The sequence below is a fragment of the Tetrao urogallus genome (assembly GCF_951394365.1).
Source record: "Tetrao urogallus genome assembly, chromosome: 3".
NCBI lineage: Eukaryota > Metazoa > Chordata > Aves > Galliformes > Phasianidae > Tetrao > Tetrao urogallus.
In genome coordinates this window covers 78,756,119-78,779,107 of record NC_136815.1, presented here as the reverse complement: position 1 = coordinate 78,779,107, position 22,989 = coordinate 78,756,119, and the positions used below count along the sequence as shown (strand labels likewise).

Genomic DNA, 22,989 nt, shown 5'->3' with positions numbered 1-22,989 from the left:
GCCGTTGGTGGCATCAGTGGTTGTCCGGTGCAGATCCCAACACTGCAGCAGGGACTGACTCCAGCTTTGCAACACTCTAAGAAAAGCTACACATTGAATTAGTAAATCCCAGCATACAAAAGGCACAAAAAACAATTAAAAAGAAGACTTGAATGACATAGTACTGCTGAGCCTATGCGGTACTTCTTACCCAGCTAACACAGCAGCTTTCTGTGGTGTCTCCATCGTGGTCAGCCCTGGCCAGCAGGTCTGACAGACAATGGTTTTGCTGGGATGCACTTCCTCCAATAGCAAAGCCAAAAACTTAAGAGGAACAAAGATCGAAAGGAAGGCGTACAGAGCAATCTGGCAGCACAGCAGTTCTCCTTACAGTAAGTAGCCTGGGATGGGCTCCTGCACAGGTCCCAGCATTACCACTCTGTCCCTGAGCTGGGCCCTGCTGGTGTCACCCCCACACAGCCGTGGGTCTGGTAGAGGCTGGGCTGCCCACAGTTCAGGTGCAGCTTTGGTGAAGCACGAGCTGTGCTGGTCACACACTGCGTCGGGGAAGAGTTAAGGGCAACAAATGGCGGCAATGCTTTATCGCACTGAGGATGCCTTATTTTGATCGCGGAGGTCAGGCACAGACGTGGGAATTCCCCAAGCTGGTTTATTTGTAGATTTGTTCAGACAGTTTCTTTCCTTCTTTCTTTCTTTCTTTTTTTTTTTTTTTTCTTTTCTTTCTTTCTTTCTTTCTTTTTTTTTTTTTTTTTGACAAGTCGGCCTTTTTTTAATGATAATCTCATCTTGAAACTTGAGAGGAAGGGAATGTATGGGTGAGCAGCTAATATCAGTGAGTTCTGGAAACTCCCTTTTCACGATCTCTCTCATCTAGCAGCTGTACTTTTTGATGCTTTCATTGCACTAAGAAGTTATTTGACGATACTGCCAATAAAATAACTAAGTCCATTCCAGTAAAATGAGCTTTAGCTCAGAGTGAGTTTGAGAAAAACAGTACTAAATAATATTGATATTTGTGACTTCCTGGTACAGACAACGGGTCTTTGATATAATACATTATGAAGAAAAAAACATCGGAGGTGCTAGGATCAGAGAAGGCAAAGCTGTTTTCTTTTTCTTCGCCGATCACGTTGCTGGCTTAAATTTAATTTTAAGAGTATATCTATAGCATTTAGTGACTGATAGATACAAGCAACTTACTGTAAACACTGGTTTAAAATTACTTTTTAAAACCTCTCTTTCCACAGAGCAATATATTTACTGATTTAAATCATACCCATCTGGACATGTTTATCAAAATCAGTTCTTGTCTCCTCTAAGCCATTTGCTGCCATTGCCACCCACTGGTCGGGGACAAATAACCGTCTTGTTACTGACCCAGATCAACAAATATCCTGATTGAACAGACATATATTGCTATTCTTTGGCTTTCTATTGCAGCATCTTGCCTTTAATGCAAAATCTGACAGAATTTTTGTACTGATTGTATCTTAGAAGCAGAAGTCACTGTCCAGGAGAGGGGTGAGGGGAGAGGATCATGTCCGACAGACCATGAACTCTGACCTGGTAGTTTCATTCTTCTACCATCTTTTTAAATGCACTGTATAAAACAAAAAGGATACCTTCCCTACATGTTTCTGTAATACAGGGCACTGTTTTGGCGATATACAATTAATGAAACTGAATTACAGACTGCAGGAAGCCATTTTTCTCACATAGGGGTCAGCATAGATGGGAATACTTCAGATTTAATATTAAATTACTACAGAGTCATAATAACTAACCTTATTAATCTCTTCTCATTTTCTTAAGAGTATCACAGAAAGAAATACTGAAGCAATTGCAGCTTAACTTTGGAATCCATCTCAGTTTTAATCACAGCCCTTTATGCACAGTGATTCTGTGTGCTATTTTGTAACAACCGTATTAACATTTGATTTTATTAATCGCATCTGTTGTTTTTGCCAGTTTACCACTTTCCTTCACAAAAGAAAAAATCGGTATAAAACTGGTATAAAATTCTTCTTAAGGGAGTTGCTCTTCACTTAGACACTCTTGAACAAAAGGTAAAGGCAGGACCTTGCATTTCTCTTTTCTGTGTCTTTTGGTGCCACCAGGTGCATACCCTCAATGCTGAGATGACAGCCTTCTCTACAAATGGTTAATCAGAGCCAAATAAAGGCAATAACATTTTGTTCTCTGCATCATTAGTAAGGGGGAAGGAGGAGGAGGACGTAGGAGAACAAATGCATCTTTTGTTTTTAAGTTCCTTGGAACAATTCTGCCAGGCAGCTCTTTTTCCCTCTGTTTCGTTTCTCTTTGTTATTTTCCTATCTAATTAAAATTCTACAATGCTGTCATGAAATTGTTGTCCGTTTAAGGTCACAAACAGCTTCTGTCCTAATGAAATATGAATTGCATTAGTTAATTGAATTGCGCACTTATTGTGTGTTGTGAATGGACTGAGCTCCCTTTTAATATATACTGAGCGTTCTATCAGTCTGGAGAATGTGTGAACATATAAAATGCTGCTATCATTCTTTGCCTCACTCTGGGAAATTTAATTGACAGTAGTTTTAAGAAGTGTTTGTGAAGGACAAGGACTGTAAGGTCTCACGCAGGCAATTGCTAGCTGGGATGAGATCGATTCTTCAGTGGTCTGGGGTCAGGTCACAGTCCCAGGCGGAATAATAAACCAGTATTATGTGTGATGGCTCTGTGATATTTGCAAATATAGGAAGAATCAAGTAAGATTAAGAAAACATCTTTTCTTTTTTGGTCAAGTGAACCTCATAATGGAAAGCCTCCATGAGCTTTCCAAGACAGACCTCTCCCAGAATTTGCCTGCTGTCTTTGCTGATACTACTTAGACCCCTGCTAACACAACAAGCATAGTTCTGGGGTCTTCTTCATAGATGAGAGAGTTTTCTTTGAACTCTGGATAAGTTCAATTTAGGTTGTTGAAGATCTGACCAAATCCAAGTGAAAACAGGGGAGCTCTTTCTGTTGACATCAAATCTGTGGAGGAAACAAATGCATAAGGAAAGTGTAGGCTCTAAAACTCAGCTCTCAGCCTTTAAAATGTCTAAGATGGATATATTGCATCTATAAGCACTCCGTGTTCAGCTCTACTATAACCAACCTACCATTTCAGAGCATGGTCATTAGCTGGGAAAACAGTAACACAATAATTTCTTTACAGTGATCTTGATTTTTCACTTACTTGTTCAATCTATTCAGCAGTAAACATATATAGACACAGTTTTACAAAAATAAGTATATATAAATACATATTTATGTACATATATCTCTAGTACTTAGTCTAAATATTTATTTACATGGAAAAGTACATATGGATTCTGCGTAACACATAATAAATGGATCAGAATGTAGTAACTTCCAGTTACTCTTTAACTTGACAGGTGTTGAGTGATATCTATTGTTTTTTCAAATAACGCCTTCCTCAACTTGAAATGATATTTCATTTAACGGCAAGCTAAAAGAAAAGATAAGCAGTGTTCAGATTGACGAGTAGTAGAGAAATTTCGTTATTATTTTACATGCAAAAATCATGAGAGATGCAAATGCAAATGGAAGTCTTTATTTTCCTGGAGCAAACTAATACAGGAATATAAAACCACCAAATACATTTGCTGTGATATATAACTTGCAAAAGAAAATATGATGACCATTTTTTGCCATACTAACAGAGAAGTTCATATGTATCATTAGTCTAAGCAGGCATGGACAGCATCTTTGCATGGGACTTCCCAGCTCTGTGCACATGCAGAGAAACCTGTAATTTCCCACTGTGCTGATCTACAGCTGCAGTAACACTCACCTTCCAGGAACACTCCTCCACATGCCTCAGTCAAGCATTTTATGACCACCATCCCCAGATGATGAACGGAGATACAGAAATTACGTGGGGCATTCACACTCGGGTATGTAGGCGAGGACTTTCCCTGTACAGTCAACAGAGGGAGAGGTTTCTCCAGAAGGCAGCTGGGGATACCCATGTTAGGCTCCCTCTTCTCTGGAACAGCCTCACTTTCTGGAAGAGTACCTCATTCTCTGTCATTATATTCACTGAACCTGAGGGAATCTTCCTGTGGGTTTAGTCGTTGCATTGCAGAAGTGCTTGAAGCAGCTGAACCCCTGCAGTTCCTCTAACACAGCCATACCTTCCAAAGCTTCTGGATAAGGAATTTCCCACTTAGAATCATAGGTTGGAAAAGACCTCTGAGATTATCGAGTCCCTCCTCACCATGCCCATTATGCCACGTCCCCAGGTGCCGCCGTCACTCAGTTCTCCTTTTGTGCTTTGAATTTTGTCTGTATCTACCACAGTGCCAGCAGCTCTCTCTGAACCTCTGGTTAAATATCACTGCCTGCATGAAAAGCTTCAAGAGGTGAGCAAGAAAGAGTGGGCGTCTGCTAGGCTTGGGTGAGGTGCACCATGGCAGAGAGACAGTAGTGGGCAAGTGACTGAGAGTGAAAGTGGTGGGCTGGGGCTTGAGAGGTGATCAACAGTTGTTGGTTAGTGGTCTGAAAGGAAAGGAGTGAAAGTGCTTGCACAGGGAGGAAGGGAGCTGGGGAGGCAGTGCCGACGGTGAGAAAGACACCAGCGTGCTGCCCCTGGCACACTGCAGACACGGGTTCTGCGCACCCGTTTTCTATTCTCTGGAAATAGTTCATCTCATTAAAAATACACACATGCATCTCTCCAAAAATACGTAACGGAGTACTGTGGAGCTGAGAAGGAGAGGAAGTGAAGGAGATTCAAGGAAGTCTGAAAAATGAAAATAAACAGAGGAGTCCTTGGGAGAGTAGAGAGCAAGCATAAGACTGATGCAGCCTTGTAGACTTCAACATGGCTTTGTTATTTTCTGCAATATCATCACATGCAGGCAGTCTAGGGTCCTGATCCTATGGATGATCTCCATGAGGGCACCAGCACCTGGCAGAGATTCACACTCAGGCCTCCCCTCTAGCTTTGGGTCCACAGGGTCTGGCTGCCCCTCCAAGGGCTGGTGGAGCCTTATGTACTCCAGTGTCCTTAACTGATGCCACTGGCCAGGCTGCCCAGGGGACAACTGGTGGCACTGGGGCTTTCCACCCACACGTTATCTCTGACCCCACACTGTGCAGGGAGGCCTCTCTAGGTGGCCTCCAGCTGTAGATGGCCAAAAAAGTGAGGGCAGCCACATGTGAACAGTAGCTTTTATGCCCTGGCACAGGCTGAAGATCCATTACCAGGTTGTTGAGCTTTGTTTTCAAATAAATCAAGAGCATAATTATCTTTTTTTCTTAATGCAGTCTCTTTTTTCTTTTTTTTTTTTTTTGTTACTTTCATTATATGTTTAATTATTATTTCTTCCATTTGGATAAAAACAAATAATTATTGTTAACTGTTTAGTTTTCATTACGGATTTTAATAAAGTGTTCCCTTTAAGATTAAAAAACTTTTCCATTTAAAAAAATCTCTCTTGACCCTGTTATGATGACTTGCATTTAACTTCCAGCAGTCTTTTTTTTTTTTTTTTTTTTCAATACTAAATAGTAATACTTGCTTTCTGGATAAACATATATATACATTTTTCTTAAGAGTACAGTGTTGCTTGGTTTTTTTAAATTTCTGTATGAATCTTAACTGAGGGATCCCATGGGTTTAGTCTCAGCCAGAGCCATTTTTAGTCAGATGGATACTAAAAAGTTTGGAAAATACTCTTTAAACACTGAGGAACACAAACTTCCCCTGCCCAGCCAATACACAAGTATTAATGAATACGTTCTTCAACAAAATCGTGATCCATCCAGCACAGGCTGTACCCACAGTGTACTCACAAGAGGCAGATGTAGAGTAATCTCTTTCCCAGCCCCTCCTCTGCCCTGCATAGTCCTCATGAAGAACTCATCCCAGGAATTCAGAGATTGATGAAATCCTTCAAGCAGAAGACTCCCAATTTTTATGATTTTAGACTAATGGTTACAAGGTTTTGTTCACTCTAGAAGAAATGTAGTATTTTTTGAAGCTTGCTAAACTCACTGTCTCAGCATCCCGTAACAATGAATCTGATGGTCTAATTGTGATTCTGTGCAAAAAATACTTTGTCTTACAAGTCTTGAACTCCTGTCATTCCTTTATGTAACTGAAATACCTAGGACTGGGAGTGTGGAGACTCCATAGCTATGTTCACTCTCCCTGTCACTCATTATTCAATGGATTCCTTGTTCAGTTATTTGGTTACTTTCTAATAGGACTAGCTCCAGTTCCCTCTCTCTTCCCACTGAAAAGTTTTTTCTGTTCTCACCATCTCATTTCTCCATTCTTGTACCTGCTAAATAGTGCAGGAAATGCAAGAATGATTTTCAGAAAAGATTTTTAATGCCTCAACAATATTTAATTACATGATTATCAATGCAATGTTTATTAATGCGGAATATTTTAGAATTGGAACTATGAGTTTGGCTTCTGTTGTCTCCATTCAAACTGTAGCTTTGATATGTATTCCTTCGTCCAAAACTTTCAAAGGCTGGCACCTAACTGTCCTCAGGCAACCAAAAGAGGAAAACCAGTCTGTTCATTTAAGTGCCTACTTACGCGTTTAGGAATCTAACTTGAAAGCTTATTTTTTGAAGGTTGAAGGAAATGAGATACATCACAGTGAGAATGAGAAGGAACACCCTTGGGAAATGCTGCTACTGACCTTTTTTTTTTTTGCACAACCAAAAGCTCGCTTTTTAGTTATTTTTAATTATTTTATTTGAAGGGGGACAGTTAAAAAGATAGCAATTCTTATTTTGACTAGGGAACTGCTTAAAACATGTTATCTTCTGTTAAGGACCTTACATCTCATAACACTTCTGCTTCTTCGCTTTCAAATATTCTGAAATCCCAGAAATGTCTGTGAGAAATTGAGGAAGCTCAGAGGATTAACATCATGTGGGAGGGGAGGGTGGCCCTTAGATAGAGCCTGGCCAAGACTTTGTTTTAAGAAGCCAGAGCCAAGGGTTAGATCACCTTCCTGAAGATGCTATCACAGAAGATGGTTTCCCATCGGTCAAAATGAGACCAGCAAAGCAAACACCCGCAGTCATCCCAGGGAACGCAGTCAAAAGAACAGGAATTTGGCTTAGAACAGGAGACTGTCTGGGAACTAATTTAATTTGACTAGATAGATGGGCAAACTCTAGGTCCAAGACAGCGCTTTGACTAAGTCGTTCCTGATTTCATCTGCAAGCCTGGCACAGCAGTGGGATCTCTGCACTTCTGAGCGTGGCCAAAAAGATTTTGTGAGGTGGCATTTAACTCTGAGAGATAATGAGGGAACCTGGGGAAGGGAGAGCTTAGAAAATGGAGAGAATCAGAACAGAAGTAGACGTGGCAAATAAGCAAGAAGTTATGAGGATCTGGGGAACGTATTAGTCAGATACGTCTATTAAAGACATCTGTGTATATGGCAGCACCTTGTGAATTCAGAGAACATGATGCCAGTTACGATCATCAGAGAGTCGTAATTTTGGTAAAAGCATAAAAGGGAATTCAGTAAAACTGGGAAGGTATTGGATGTAAGAGTTGAGTAAGTGTAAGTATTTAAACAAATTTAACAAGCTTAAAAGCAAAAGAACAATCGAAGCGTTTGCCATGGAGGATGATTTCAATTATAGTGGGCGGTAGGGAAATATAGTGCTACAACATTATATTGACCTTATATTGACCTACAAAGTGTTGAGGAAGGAAAGGCTGGTCTGTAGAAGCAGAGGAGATACTTCTGTATGGAAGCATAGCATAGCATACGCACTATTTAGATGAACTTTAAGTGGCAAGCTCTACACAACTGAATCTCCAAAGACAAAGAAATTCGAGACTAGAAATTCAGAAGCATTTTAACAACTTTAGGAAAGTAAAGACATTAGCTGGTCTTTGTTGATAATCTCCAACTTAAGAAGAGGAAACAGTGAACGGTGTAGAACTCCAACTGCTAACAAAACTGTAGTAACTTGAACTTCAGTTACTCCCCTAGGCTTGATCAGATCAAGAGGAACACGTATTAGAAGAGATTTCTTGACACCTTGTGCAACATCTTCTTGGAAAAGTGAAACCCAAAAGGAAGAAAGTAGTCTTAACTCTGATATTACTCACAGTCTGATATTAGCTGGCTCAGTAAGTCTGACTGTCCGGATGGATCACAAGGCTGATGCAGTTGAGCAGCTCTTATGTACATGGATCAAAACTTTCATCTCTTCAAGGTAGTATTGCTTCAGTTTTTTTTAAAACTGTTACATAAGAACATACTTTACTACCTAGGAAATCAAACAAGGAGCAACTTCATCTTTCTCCTTCTGAGTCTACTCTTAAAAAATGACCAGAAAAGAAGGACTTGAGAAGCTGTTCCCTTACCCAGGAGACTGAAAACCTTCGGACAGATCATATAGTTCAGTGGCTACCAGCTTAACGATAAAGCTTACCACTTGTGTTTCACCTGCTGTATGCTGGGTATTCACTGAGTGGGCTGGACTACAGCTATTCAGTGCCCAGATGTTCCTGCTTTCCAGCAGGGTATTTTGCCGGTTTCGCAGCAAACCAACTACAACTGGTTTCAAACACTTGTGCCCAACTCTGCCTCCTTTTATAGGATCGTTATTGCGGTTTAGCTTTATCCTAGATGCAAAATGTATGTTGCAGCCTCACAGAGAACTAAGCAGGGCTGTTCTTCCCGTTAAATTCCTGTCTGTGTCAGAACACAACTTTGAAGAGTCCCACTAGAACTATGCAGCCTCACGGTGCATGTGACTTAGCAATTACGCTCACCTAAGTTGCACTCAGCACTGTGGCATCCAGCTGCAGTTAAAGCCTGATGGGATCACAGCTTAAGCACGATTAGCTAGCACAATGGCAACCTTGTGTTTGTACTAAGTTCGACTCTGTAGAGCAATATATCAGCATGAAAAGGTGTAACTTCTGTATGCATGCATACTTTGCAGAAACCGTGCAAGGCAATACTGCATGCGTGGAAATGAATAAGAAAAACTGGCAATGAAGGAAGGAAGGTCACAGAGGCATAGAAGGAAGGAATCATAGAATCATAGAATTGTTTGTGTTGGAAGGGACCCTTAAAGGCCACCTAGTCCAACTCCCCTGCAGGGAGCACCTACAGTGAGATCAGGTTGCTCAGAGCTCCATGCATCCTGACCTTGAGTGTCTCCTGGGATGGGGCATCCATCACATCTCTGGACAGCCTGTTCCAGTACTTCACCACCCCTCCTGTAAAAATCTTCCTCCTTATGTCCAATCTAAATCTTTGAAACCATTTCCCCTTCTACTGTCACAACAAAGCCTGCTAATGAGACTGTCCCCTTCCTTCTTATAGTCCCCCTTTAGATTCTAAAATGCCACTATCAAGTCACCCTGGAGCCTTCTTTTCTCCAGCCTGAACAGCCTCAGCTCTCAATCTGTCCTCATAGGGAACAGGGAATCACACGTGGCATAGCTGAAGAAACACACTGAAAGTGAGTACCTGGACAGAGAATGCAAAAAAAAAAAAAAAAAAGAAACCGAAAAAAAGAAACACCCAAACCAACCCAAGATACAAAAAGAGTGAAGTTTTAGAGGTACAATTTAGGAGTGGATATCAGTGGCAAAGATGATACAACCAGTAAACCAGGTGAAACAGGGATGACAAGAGCCCATTTAACATCCCATGGTTATTACAGACATATAGGATTTCCGCTTGGGTGGAATAGAAGTTCCCATTGGTTCCCATCAGAAGAAGGGTGGCCAGCAGGGACAGGAAGGTGATTGGTGTCCCTCTACTCTGCTCTTGTGAGGCCCCATCTCGAGTATTGTGTCCAGGTCTGGAGCCCGCAGTACAAGAAAGAGAAGGAGCTGTTGGAGAGGGTCCAGAGGAGAGCACGAAGATGTTTAGAGGGCTGGCACCTTCCCTACAAAGACAGGCTGAGGGAGCTGAACTTGTTCAGCCTGGAGAAGAAAAGGCTGCGAGGTGACCTCATTGCAGCCTTCCAATACCTAAAGAGAGCCTGCAAACAGGAGGAGGGGAATCAACTCTTTACAAGGGTTGATAATGGCAGGACAAGAAGAAATGGTTTAAAGCTGACAAAGGGAAGATTTAGGTTGGATGTCAGGGGGAAGTTCTTTTCTATGAGAGAGGTGAGGTGCTAGAACAGGCTGCCCAGAGAGGTTGTGGATGCTCCATCCCTGGAGGTGTTCAAGGCCAGATTGGATGGGGCCCTGGGCAGCCTGGTCTAGTATTGAATGGGGAGGTTGGTGGCCCTGCATGTGGCAGGGGGGTTGGAGATTCATGATCCTTGAGGTCCCTTCCAACCCTGGCCATTCTGTGATTCTGCGATTCTGAGAAGTTGATTAAAAAGTGTGCAATGGAACAGTACTTCTTTTTGAAGCAAATGCTACCTGTAGCCTATGCTTTAAATGCCTTTTTTTTTCGGCATTTCAAGCACATTAACAGTTTAATGTATGATAATATTATTGGTGACACTGGGAACACAGGGCTTTGTTGAATCAGTAGATTTGTTTCATCTTTAACTAATTTGAACCTTTAATCCTCTTGCTTGTACAAAATCTTCTTCCTTCAGGTCAAAGTATTAAATAGTCTCGAGAAGTAAATAAGGAAAAAAAAAATACCAGAAACCCCGTGGGGAACATTTAAATTAAAGTTATCTAATAGTCAAATCAACTTAATACTATGATCATAGGCTCATCTCAGCTTCTTTTGCTGACTCCCACCACCTCTGCAAATAAAGCTGTGGGAATAAATAGACAAAACAAAGAAGGGATTTTAGATTACTTTTAGTTTCTTGTTGCTCTAAGTGATTGCTTTTTATTTTAAGTACTGTCTTTATACACATACAGGAACTTTTAAAACACAAATTGTAAAGACAAATGCACAGCCTAAAACGTTGGCCTGCAAAATTTTCCCCATTTTTCAGGCCTTGTTTGCACTGTATGTTATGCTGGTATTGGTTCATCATTTGACTTCTTTTAGGGATATAAACTATGCTGGTGCAAATCCTTATGTAGGCAAAATCTTGCTGATATAACTGTCTTCTACCAGCACAACATATTTCAGTTAATGACTCAGAATACTCTTTGATATATAAACAGTATAAGCTGTTCATCCTGGGGGGAGGATTGCTTCTTTGCAGTTAAAATGTAGATAAGTTCTGAACTTTTCTCTTCCTTTACTGGGGCTTAAATCAGTCAAACCTATGTCTAGTATTTCTCATCCAGAAATAACACAGCTTCTTTTCATCACCTTTCTGACTGTTGGTCCCTTTCTGCGTTGCTGCTTTGATTATATGCTCACCAGAAAGGCGTGTATTTGAAACCCCCCTGAAAGCAGTTGTTCTGTTTCAAGCAACAGTAACCACAGGATCAGATGCCTCCAATCTTAAAAGAAAGAAAACTGATTCAAAAGCTTGAAGCTAACAAATGACTTGCAGTTGTCCAAGTCGCTAGTATTTAATATTGAGGAAGCAATGCTTTTCTGGCCTCCAGTGAAGCATCTCCTAGACAGGCAGGCACACAACAAAATGAAGTCTTAATGCCGTCAGCTCCTTGAGACTGCTGCAATAACATTCTGGCAGACTGGGCTCCCTTGGCTCTTATACTTGCAGCAATTTGAATGTCTCTTTCGGTTTAGTGTGATGCTTGGCAAGGTTCCCAATCTTACATTATCTGGGAAAGGAAGACAAGAGAAGCTGGTACGTTGGGGGAGTCTTTGAAGATGCTTCTTTGCCGTTTGTTCATAGCAAAACGGTTGGCTGCAGGTAGGAGTAGTGTTTGGCCAGAAGCTTAGCTTGAAAAGGGTTCGACTGAGTTGCATCCAGGCACCAAGATGCTCAGATACCACAGCAATGTGTGTGGTACAAGAACCTAGATAGAAGAAGATTAGATAGAAAATCAGACAGCATTTTGCATGTGATTTCCTGGATTTGTCTAAACTTATAGCAGCAACAGTTAATTAGAGGAGATTCTGAAGGCATCTCCCGAGGGGGGTTATGTCACTTATACTCTGGATTCCAGTCATTCATTGCCAGCAACTGAGGGTTGCTGCTGTGGCAGGAAGCTCCTCCTATTGCAAAGCCACTGGAAACAGACCTGGTGGCTTCCCGCTCTGGGACGGAAGCAGCAGACATCTGCGATGGAAGGCTTGATGAAGAAAAAGCAAGGTGACCGTAATAGCTGAACTGTGATGCAAAGAGGGTCTAGATGGACACAAGTCATCATCTGAAGAGAGACAGGCACAGGAGGTGTGGCAAACAAGAGTTATTTGTGGTTAATCCTCTAGATAACTGCAAAACCTACTTCCAGATCTGGCCCTTTTCCCTCCACCACACATGAATCCCTCAGCTCCTGCAACCACTTCCTCTGGCATTTCATTGAGGGCAGGTGAATGCTTTAATGAAATTCTTGAGGCTACTTGGAAGTGCCTGGGCAAGAGAACCTGGCCTTGCAGCAGCAGCTGCTTGGGCAGGAGTCACTGTGCACATTGCTACACAGAGAAGGCAGTGCTGTAGTTCTTTGTGCACAAATGAAGCCAGTAATTCTTTCTGGTAGATGAACTGTGCCTATGCAGCAGTTGCACAAGTTTCACAGCAGGAGTAGTTAGCCTGCTCGCTGTACTGTTCTTATGCACCTACAGTACTTGCATCCATACACCTGCCCCTGGGCCAGCTTGTTTGGCATGAGGTCAGCTCCCTCTTTTCTCCTTAGAACTGCATTCTGCCATATAGGCCCACCTGCATGTGGAAGTTTTCAGAAAAGCAAATGGCTTGATTTTGGCCTGTATAGCCATTTTGATCTGCAGCTTCCAATCTGTGAAGTCGTATTTGTCTTAAAAAGTGGGAAAGCTTTCAAGAACTGATTTGATAGGTAATGCATTTTTCTTTTCTTTTTTTTATTTGGCTGATATTCGTGATTTTGTTTCTCAGTCTTTCCTTTGAGTATCTGAACTTTAGCATGACATTTCTGCTCCCTTGGAAACACCGACGCACCAAGTAATTACCAGTCTTTCCTGCCTAAGTGAAGGGCTTTCTGCTTCCTAGCAGTGTTAGTTCAAGGTCACAACGACAGATTTAAATACTTCATGAATTTGCATCTGACTTGCTGTCCACAGAACTTGTTCATTAAGAGATCCAATTTCCATTGGCATTCTCCCTTTCAAAGTTCGTCAACAGGAAATATAAATGCTCAGCTCTTTGTGAATGATCTGCAAGGACATGCAGGCATTTAAAAAAAAAAAAAAAGGAAAGAAAAAAAAGCAGTTAACCAAATCCTTTAGTTTCTGTTTTGAATGACTGGTCATAGGAATGCAGGCTGAGCTGTATTTCAGCTGTTCCCAAGGATGTGTATGTGTAACTTGTTGATAGCGGTGCTTCGGGCTCTGGTGACAGCAGTGTGACCGCCCTTGTGTCCATCATCCTGCAGCAGCACAGCCTCTGTCTCCTCTCAGAAGCACCGGGCTCCAAAGAAAACCACGAGGGACCTGTTGTTTCAGAGGGCTGGCATTCTAGATTGCCTCAGCCCTCACCCTGAGCAGCCAGTGCTGCCAGGTTGTAAGGAGCAGCATGTGACTTGCTCCAGCGATTAATGCGAGCATCTGGTGCACAGGAGAGCTGAGACTTCTGCCCTGCAAAACCTGCAGGAGATCCGATTGATAGCAGCAAAGCTCAGGAACACCTGCTTACTTCATTGGGAACTACGCATAAACACTAAAAGAAAAGAAGAACCCGCTACAGCCTTAGATTTCAGCATTAAGTTTTTAAAACCTCACTGGTTGCCCAAGGTATATCTCTTTCACAGTAAAAATGAGGTTGAGTGCACAGCGAGTGCACAGACACAGATCAGTGCTGAACATCTGGTTAAAATAAATTACAATCTTATTTTGCAAATAATGGTTCCTTAGGTCTACCTGATGAAGTCTGGCCAGCATAACTATCTCACGGGGAAAAAATCACTATGATAGTCTGCAGAGATAACTTTTTGGCACGGTTCCCCTTCCCACTAGGTAGACTTATGTGGACTTGACACAGGGTAGCAGAGTCTGTCAGTGCAGCTCATGTTGTCTGGGAGGTATTTCAAGCACGCTGGAGCTTCCTTTGATGGTGTAAGCCTTGTCTCCATCAAGGGATTTGGCCAGAGCAGTGACACTGGCACAGCTTCTGTTGTAGAAAATGACCCTTCTTCTCCTTCTACCAATGTCTGACATTTTTCAGAGCTTTCCACTGGGAGGAAACACACAGACTTCGCGCCCTTTCATGTATCAGCTATACATCATTACCTTTTACAGAGGAATTAAAGCATGCATAAGGGTCAGAGGTGTGTCTCTGTCAAACATCCCTATGGTACTTGCTTCTGGGTGGGAGGAAGGATTAGAAAGGAGGAAAGAGCAGGTGGGTCCTGGGAAAGGGAATTATTAGCACTTCTCCTGTGGGATGCTTGCTGATGGTTTTGGAGATGGAGGGACAGAGATTATTTGCATTTCATTAAGCCTTCTTACTTTGTTTTTGCATGGTGGCATTTAAATAAACCTGATGGTTGTAGTTAATGTGTTACAACTGTGTATGCAAATTAATTTAAGAGCTGTTTTGAATAGCAAAACAAAGCCTTTCAATCAGTTTGTGAACCATATCCTCACACTCTGATTTTCCTTGTTCTTTTCATACAGTCCCTATTAGCTCTTACCTGACAGTACTTGCCAAACAGCTTTCTGGATGAACAGAATACTTGAGGTTTTCCCAGCCCGCCCTTATGAGTGCCTGTCAGGCAACTCATAAAGCTGCCTTGACAACAGGTGACAGGCAGTTGACTTTGCCTAAATTCCCACTTTCCTCAGTCTGCACAGCCTCTAGCTTCCTTCCCTGCTTGGTCACCCATCACTAGTCTCCCAGGTCTTGTGGTTTTGTGGTGAACAGAATAGACAGGAGGAGTGGAATGGAGGCACTCGGACCAAAAAAAATCTCTTCTGAGCCAATGCAGGCCAGGAACTTCCCATTGTGTTAATTCCCCATTACCACTTGGCTGTGACATGATGAAAACATAGAACAAGCCACTGAGAGGCCTTCAGGAACAGCACAGAGTAGAGCAGCCCCACAAGGTGATCCAGCAATGCACTGTGTGCTGATGCCAGAGGTCTTCCCCCCCTTGTGTGCTGGGCGATGGCAGGGGGCTTACAGCTTGCTCCTAAAGCACCAGCTGGGGCACAGCACACGAGGGTAGGTGTAGGAAATGGCATGGGAAATCCATTACCAAAAATCTCTGCCTGTCCCTTCCTCAAATAAGGCTTTCACAGGTGAGCAAAAATGGACTGGGCTGCTAATGAGGTGCTGCTCGCCAAAGAAAACACACGCACATTCGTATTTTCCACATGGTCCCTGGTAGAAGCTACCTGCCCATTTAAGCCTACAGCATTTTTTATATTGCTCAAGGTTTTTTTCGTTCTTTTTCTTTTTTCTTTCTTTCTTTTTTTTTTTTTTTTTTTTTTTTGGTGCTTACTTGCTAAATTGCAGATATATCATAAGATTACTTTATCATAAGATAACCTTCGCCGTTTCTTTCCCTTCGTAAATCAACTGATTGTCACAAGATCTTAAAAAAAAAGAAAACAACAGCAAAAGCCTACTTTGAGCCATGTGAGGAAAGCGTGGCATTTCTGAAGACAGTGCCAGTGGCTTTGCCTGAACTTTTACCAGAGGTTCTGCAGCAGTGCAGTGTTGGCCGGTGTGGGACCGGAGCGCTACGGCCACAGCAATGCTTCTGTGTGCTGCACTCAAGGCGGAGTGCAAGGCAGGCAAGCCAAGGGGCCTGGGGATCAGAACTCTGTGTTTAGACAGCAAACAGCGGATGGAGTATTTCCCTAAGAGATGTTAAAACAAGCAGCAGGGAAAATGTGTGACTGGTCCCTCGTGGCTCAGCTGATGGCACAACCTGCTCAGACTAGTTCGATTCCACCCTCCACATTCACATGCGCTGCCTGTCCCGGCAGAGACCACTCTGAGTGAGCCCTGCCTTGGCAAACCCTTGCTCCTTCTGTCTTTCTTTTTTACCTGTTTACCTCAGCTAATACCTGTGCCTTGAGCCCTTTCACGGCACAGCAGGATAAATTTATTAAACAAAGCCCTCCATTGCCCAAGCGGTGGGCTGATGACAAAAGCTGTGCCAAACACTTTGAGCATTTCTACAAGCAGCTACTTTCAGTTCCCATTTCTCAGACTGTTACATGATTTAACTCTTATGCTGCATCCTGAGAGTGACAGATGCTGGCAGCTGGAGCATGTGGGGAACATAATGGTGTGCACATATACGTATTTCCCTTTATTACTAGCAAAATACCTGCCAGAACCAAATGTTCAAATGTGGGGTTTTAAATTAGGTAGACTATTTCCAGTGTAAAGTCACTCACATTAAATTACTGAGAGTTTAGACAAGACTTTGAGAGAATCAGGCCTGTCATCTTTCAGACCCATTTTGTCATTATTTTTACTTTAGAATCATTCTAAAGTTGTGTCAATGGTCCCAGTGCACGGTGTTTCTTTGCAAAGTGTGCACAGAATCATAGAATGGTTTGGGTTGGAAGGAACCCCAAGGATCATCAAGTTTGTGATGTTAGAGCATGAGCTCCTTTACCAATTCTGTGATGCCTGTTCTGTTCTCCACAGTGGTCCACAAATCTCTGTGGCGTTTCCTAAGTTTACCTCTGTATGTGAATGTAAACTTCTTAAAAATGGTTTGATAAATTTGACTGGAAGAAGAAGGTGGCCTAAAATTGAATGGTTCTTGGTGCAACTGAGATGGGTGAAAATGCATTGCGATTTCTTTCTGTGTATGAATTATATACAGCTTCTACCATTCAGCCCAAGTAGTGTAACTTCGGAAGTTAAAACTAAGGCTGCTATATATCAATATAAAGAAATAGAAAATTGGTTGAATGGGCTCACCAATTTGCAGAAAAAAGAACTTGTCAAGGACGGAGCAGAGCAGTTTGAACATGGAGGATTTTCTCCAGACTGCCTCCTCGCCTTCTTTCTTTCCTTAATGCTAATATTGCTTCTCCATAAGTGGCACCCATTAAATACCACCAATGAACTGCTGCAGTGACGTTGCACAGCTGATGCCAGAAATACTTCAGTTTAGTGTGGGCCTTTCCAGGAATAAGAAAACCAGGCAACCTCCCCTAGGTCTGGGCTTTTGCATATTGCAGGGCCACGTCTAACTGAATTAAGCAGAGACGCCAAGACAAAATTGCTGAAACATTTCTCATGCTGACTTGGTTTAGCAAGAATGCAGCCTTGTCTGAACACTGCATGGCTTTCCATGCAAGCTGAATGATCCGCACCTTACTAAACCCATATTTAAAGAGAAATAGCTTGACCATTCCCCATAGTGTAGGTTTATCCTTCATCTCTGTCAGCTCTGGAGGAAATCTATCTGCCAACAGGTTCACTTTCCAGCAGCATGAACTGGAACAGTCAGCCCCATTGCTATACCCAGTCAGATTTATTTATGCATTTCTAAGCACATGCATCAGTTCCTATGAAGAAATCTAACCGCGACTATTCCTTACCCCATAAATGTCTGCATCTGAGTGCTGTGTTTAGTCAGCCCTATGCAAATAGTATTTCCATTGATTTGAATTTACATATACTTCAGTGAGAGCCTGGCATCAATAAGAGCTGCAAGACGTGCCCCAGAACATAGGGTCACCATGTAAGTATTTAAACAAAAGACAAAAACATGGAACAAAGAAGATATGTGAGACCGCTGTGACGAGAACCAGTTTTGTCCAGTCACAAACTTCAGATATCACTGGATAGAAAAAAGGGTATGCAGACACAAACTAATTGAAGCTGCAGCTCTAGGACTATGTATTGTATTGTGAAAACAGAGAATCCAGAACGGATCCATTTCTACCACAGGAAAAGGTGAGGGGTTAAAAAGCCCCACCTGGATGGGGATTTGATCAGGTGTAGCTGTGCCGAAGCCAGTCCCTGGGTGCGATCTCTGCCAGTGGTCAGTGGTGACAGTTCCTTTCCTGCACATTATGATTTGATGAAGTAGACCAGGTTGGAGTGCCAGCATGTCAGCACTCCCGGGCGTACAAAGACACCAGCCCGTCTAAAGACACCAGCCGTATGAAACTCCGCACCTTGGCACAACACCATCAGGGGCTCAGCTGCCCTGATTTGCATCTCCTCAGTACTTGGGTTTCCATAGAGGACTCGTGAGCTCTTCAAGAGAAGAACAGCGATAGATTTGTCTGCTTTTTTTTATGTTCCAAGAACTTTTCTCATTAGCTTCAAGATGACATTTTAATGAGGTTTCACTGCATAAAAAATACAAGACGATTTAAGCAGCTCTGTTCGCTCCCTCCCTCCTCAAATCACCTCTGGAATGAGTAACCGTGCAGGAACGAAGGCTTTAATGAGAATTTTTGTCACTCATATTGAGGCAGGGGTGAGTGAAAAGTCATTCAGCCGCTAAATCTTGGCACTGGAGTGGATGTCATTCCCTCTCCCGCCATGACAGATGGCAGCACGGTGTCATTCAGACCTGGGCAGGTTTCTTCAAAAGTCTGGAGCTGGTATTTGTTTGTTTGTTTTGGAGTCAAAGAGAGGGCAGCAGAGAATAGCTGCGAGCCAATTCCCGCTCAGTAAAATGGAAGGCTCACCAGCTCTTCATTCAGTACAATGTGGCTCAAGAGGATATCCTGTCAAACCAATGATAACGAGGGAAATAAAGTCACTTCCTCAACAGCTGTTTGATTCAGGTAGAAAAAGGAAGTCTTTACTTCCTCATGTTTGCTCTCCCTACCACCCCCTCAGCCATAAATGCATAATGCCACGCTGAGGTTGGCTTTTCCCTTGGCCTTGACGGGGGGAGCACTCGTGCCAGTAATGCAGTGCTGGGCTCAGCATATGGGAAGTATTGACTCCTCTGCAGCCTCGAGGCTAGGCCTTGCCTCTCAGGCAGGGATGGAGGCCGAGCTGCAAAAGGACTTCAACTAATTAAAACCCAAATGCAAGTAACAAACGTTTGTGTAGTTACGGATGATATTTGTTTCTTGGATCAGCACTGCCAAATTTGAGCCAGCAGGCGAGAGGGGCAGTGCAATCGAGAGCCTCTGGTCTGAACTAGGACACCACTCAGGACACCATCATCACCATCACACCTCCTTATCCTCCGTGGGTGCCAAACTCCACCAGGGTCTGATCGGGACCTGCCCTCCCCATGGGCAGCTCGGTGGGCAGCGGGGCTCTTGGCCCTGGCCCACCATGTACGCCCAGATGGGTGAGGCGTGCACCTCGCTGCACGGGGACCACGAGGAGCTGAGCAGAGCGTTCTTCCCTTTACCACTTCCATCTTTCTTGCTGTGTTGAAACGGTCAGCGTGAATGCAGGCCATAAAGGAATGACAGGCTGATTTGACTTCATAAAAGCTTCTAAAGAAATTACTTTCGAGCAACTTACAGGTCCGAATGAAGAGCTCTTTTCCATATAATTTTTAACTGCCCTGATATAATTTTACATCCAGGATATAACATTCCATTAAATTTTAAATAGTCAGGTCTTAAAATAAAGGCCTACAACCCTTTTGTTTCCAACCGTGTGAGATTTCCAGAAGGACTGACCAAGCCAAAACTTGTCTCGGTCCATTTGCCGAGGGGACCCTTGCTTTCATTACAAAGAGTGCTTTTCAGACGACATCAAGTGTTACAAGCAATTTTGTTAAGCTTATTTGTTTTAGTGCAGAGTCTCCTATTTTAAACAGGCTGGTTTAGGTGACAAAAATCCAGTGACCAATACGTAGGTTTATAGAAGGCAAACGTTATGAAACAGTCAGGATTCTGTTTAGGGTTCTCCTTGTGCTAAAAATTTTCAGTAATGAGTCCCTCCCCCTCTCCTTGTTTTAGTACATAAAATGGACATGTGTTTATTTAAAACAGGTTTGAAACTTAAACAAATAGTGACAGGCTGTTCAAACAAGCTTCGGAAATAGGCCTAATCAGGATGTTTGAGAAGGGGAGGGAGAATGATCATAAAGAGCTACTTGTAATATATAGTGCAGACACCATTAGGCTGGGTTCATGTTATTGTTGTATAATCTCAGAAAAAAAAGTACTGCATGCTGCACATTTTTTGTTAGCATTCCTCTTTTGAACCACACGTTATAGCATACGTTTGCCTTGTCTTCAAGTTCCACTGTAACCCTCTATCCATCCTCACAGTGAATTCCAAGGGTTCTACTGACCTGTTAGAAATGGCCTCTCAGGCAAACTGGGCTGAACATTGCTAAACATGGGTAGAAAGAAGGCACAAAATGTGCTCATTTTGCAGTTGGTACTGGGTGTGCGTCGGCTGTCATAACTATACAGAAGTGAGACTCAGCCCACAGAAAGAAACCATGGAAATGTAACATTTAAATATTTTCACATGACTTGCATTTCCATGGTATTTTTTTTTTCATTTCCTCTGTTTTCCACCCATTATGATATCACCAAGTTTTGAACTTTACCCTTCTTGTATTTTTATAAGGCACGATCTTGAACTCTCTATCCAGACAAAGCTCCCATGGAAGTCAGTGAGTCTGCACTGGCGGCAACAGGATTTAGCCCAGTCTGTAACATTTTAGGATATTGTGTTACTTCATAGCCTTAAGGAGAAATAAAGGAAGCCGTCCAAAGAACTGCGCAGCAAACTCTGTACTTCTCGGCTCTTCATCAGCACAGCAGAATATTGAGGCCAGGGTTTGGCAATGTCTATTTCAAACACAACACAGTTATGCAAAAGTTGCTGAATTTTTGCAGAGAAGAACAGTTTGCATTAAGACATTGACCCCAAAGGTTAAACTGCCTTCACTTAACAATATTGTCTTGGATACTCAGGTTTGAAAATGATTACCTGGAGGAAGAAGCATTGAGAAATATCAGGAGGAAGACGATTTGGGTCAAACTGTTGGGCAAACCCCGTAGCTATTCTGTTACTGACACACTCACTCTTACCTACAGCATGCACCAATATTACTTAATATAAAAGCACATTTTGAGATTACAAACATTTTATTTATTTGCATCTCGCTCTAGTGGACAGGAGTCAAAATGGCACGATATAAAAAACCCTTACACGCCCTCTCGTGGTATAACCATTAATGCACTTATTTTAACAATATCTAGAAAAGGCTAATGATGAAGGCTATTTAATGTATGTAATTTATGGGAAATGCATCTAGTTGAAAGGTTTCTGAGAATGGCAGAGAGCTGTTACTCTTCATTCTTGCTGTAATCCGTGACATGGATGCATTTGCAGAAGGCAGGTTACCGCCTAGCATAGTAACATGACAAAATGTCTAAAGGCAACATAACAGAAATAGAGAATGTTTTGCTTTTACAAAAATTCGGAAGCCTAGGATAATAGAGAATGATGTAAACCCTACAATGGATAGCTGTCTGATGGGTTTATCTCAGTGGTTTGGGTGCAGACCTTAATTGGTTGCACAAGGAAAGAGTTGTCCTAAACTCTGCTATTTTTTCTCCCCTTTTTTTTTTTTTTTTTAAAGTCATTCAGCTTCATTATTCATTGCTTTCATGCAATGCAGTGTGGTTTACCTCTCTGAGTGTTCTCAGGTTTCATGTTTGAAAGAAACACATTAAGCACAGAGTGTTACCGATCTGATCACTAACCCAGTCAAAATCCCATTGTATTTATGGAGCACAAAAACAGACCACTGTTACATCAAAGGAATGACTATGAGGAACACAGGAGTGAGGTGTCACCCCTTTCGGTGAGAGTCATGAAAGGCCAGCAGTGACGTAACACAGAACTGTACCCTAACAGCTTCAACTCACACAGAAGAAACATCTCAGTGACTACTACATGGAATCTCCTGAACCCATCCCTAAGGAACTACTAAATACTGATGAGCAAAATAGATGCCCAGTTTCCAGTGGAAGTGGAAGTTTCGGAGAATGAAGTTTCAATCTCTTCCGTTCCTTCCTTTGTCTGTTTTTGTGTATACACATTCAGGAGCCAAAGGGGAGTTACTCATGCTTAAAAATGCTTTTACTATATTTGCTATTGGACAGGGCATGCTTAAAACAGATGTAAGAGTGTAAGTAATTACAGCAATATTTGTTAAGAAATAGGCAGGAGGTCTTTGTGCTAAGCACCACGTAAAAACATAGCTCCCGAATCACTATTTTCATACGTTGATGTGTTGTGAGTTTTTTTCTACTGGAGGGATTGCTGGAGGACTGCTGCATGTGGAAGCTCTCCTCCCTCTCTTCGAGAGTTACTGTGATTCTGATGTTCCTTTATTTCCCTCTCTAGGATGCCTTTGTGGAATTGTACGGCAACAGTATGAGGCCTTTGTTTGATTTCTCCTGGATCTCTCTGAAGACCATCCTGAGCCTGGTTCTGGTGGGAGCTTGCATCACTCTTGGCGCTTATCTTGGACATAAGTAGAGTCGCCCAGTTTATCGTGGATTACAAAAGTCTTTCAAAACAGCAAAATAATATTTTTTTTCTGTAGCACAATGGTATTTTATGAGCAAAACAACTTCCTGGCTAAAGATTAAATCAGCTATTACTGCCAAAGGAAATATCACTTATTTTTACATTGCAGGAAAATTATTTATTAAAATATATTTACATTTTAACCTGCTATTTTCAGAAACTCTGCAAGTTGTATCTGTCGTCACATCATGTTGTTATTCTTAACTTTAATGAGCCCCAAAGTATTTTAGATTCTTTTTTTAATTAATGCAGTTGTCTGGATTATTTTATCTGCGAAGAGCAAGTATACTGACAAAGACCTACCTGCTTACACTTAGGAAGGCAGTTACTTGAGCTGCTAAAGGCTGTGTAATTGTGTAGATTTCTTTGCAATTTTTGGATGGCCAGGAGTGCTCTGACAGATGAGGTCAACGTGAACAAAGTTCTAATCCTGTCCTGCCA

The 22,989-nt window shown here is 42.3% G+C and overlaps 1 protein-coding gene across 2 annotated transcripts in view; it reads left to right on the top strand.

The window, feature by feature from the left end:
• Positions 1-22,497, top strand: part of BCL2 (BCL2 apoptosis regulator) — a gene marked incomplete at both ends in the record, with an annotated part of 85,195 nt that extends 62,698 nt beyond the window's left edge. Inside the window, one exon of one of the 2 annotated variants that reach the window (XM_079533513.1) lies at positions 22,363-22,497. In XM_079533513.1, the coding sequence (XP_079389639.1) occupies positions 22,363-22,497 (135 nt within the window). The remainder of the gene's footprint in view (positions 1-22,362) is intronic. The other variant, XM_079533514.1, reaches the window with a different exon arrangement.
• Positions 22,498-22,989: the final 492 nt, after the last annotated feature.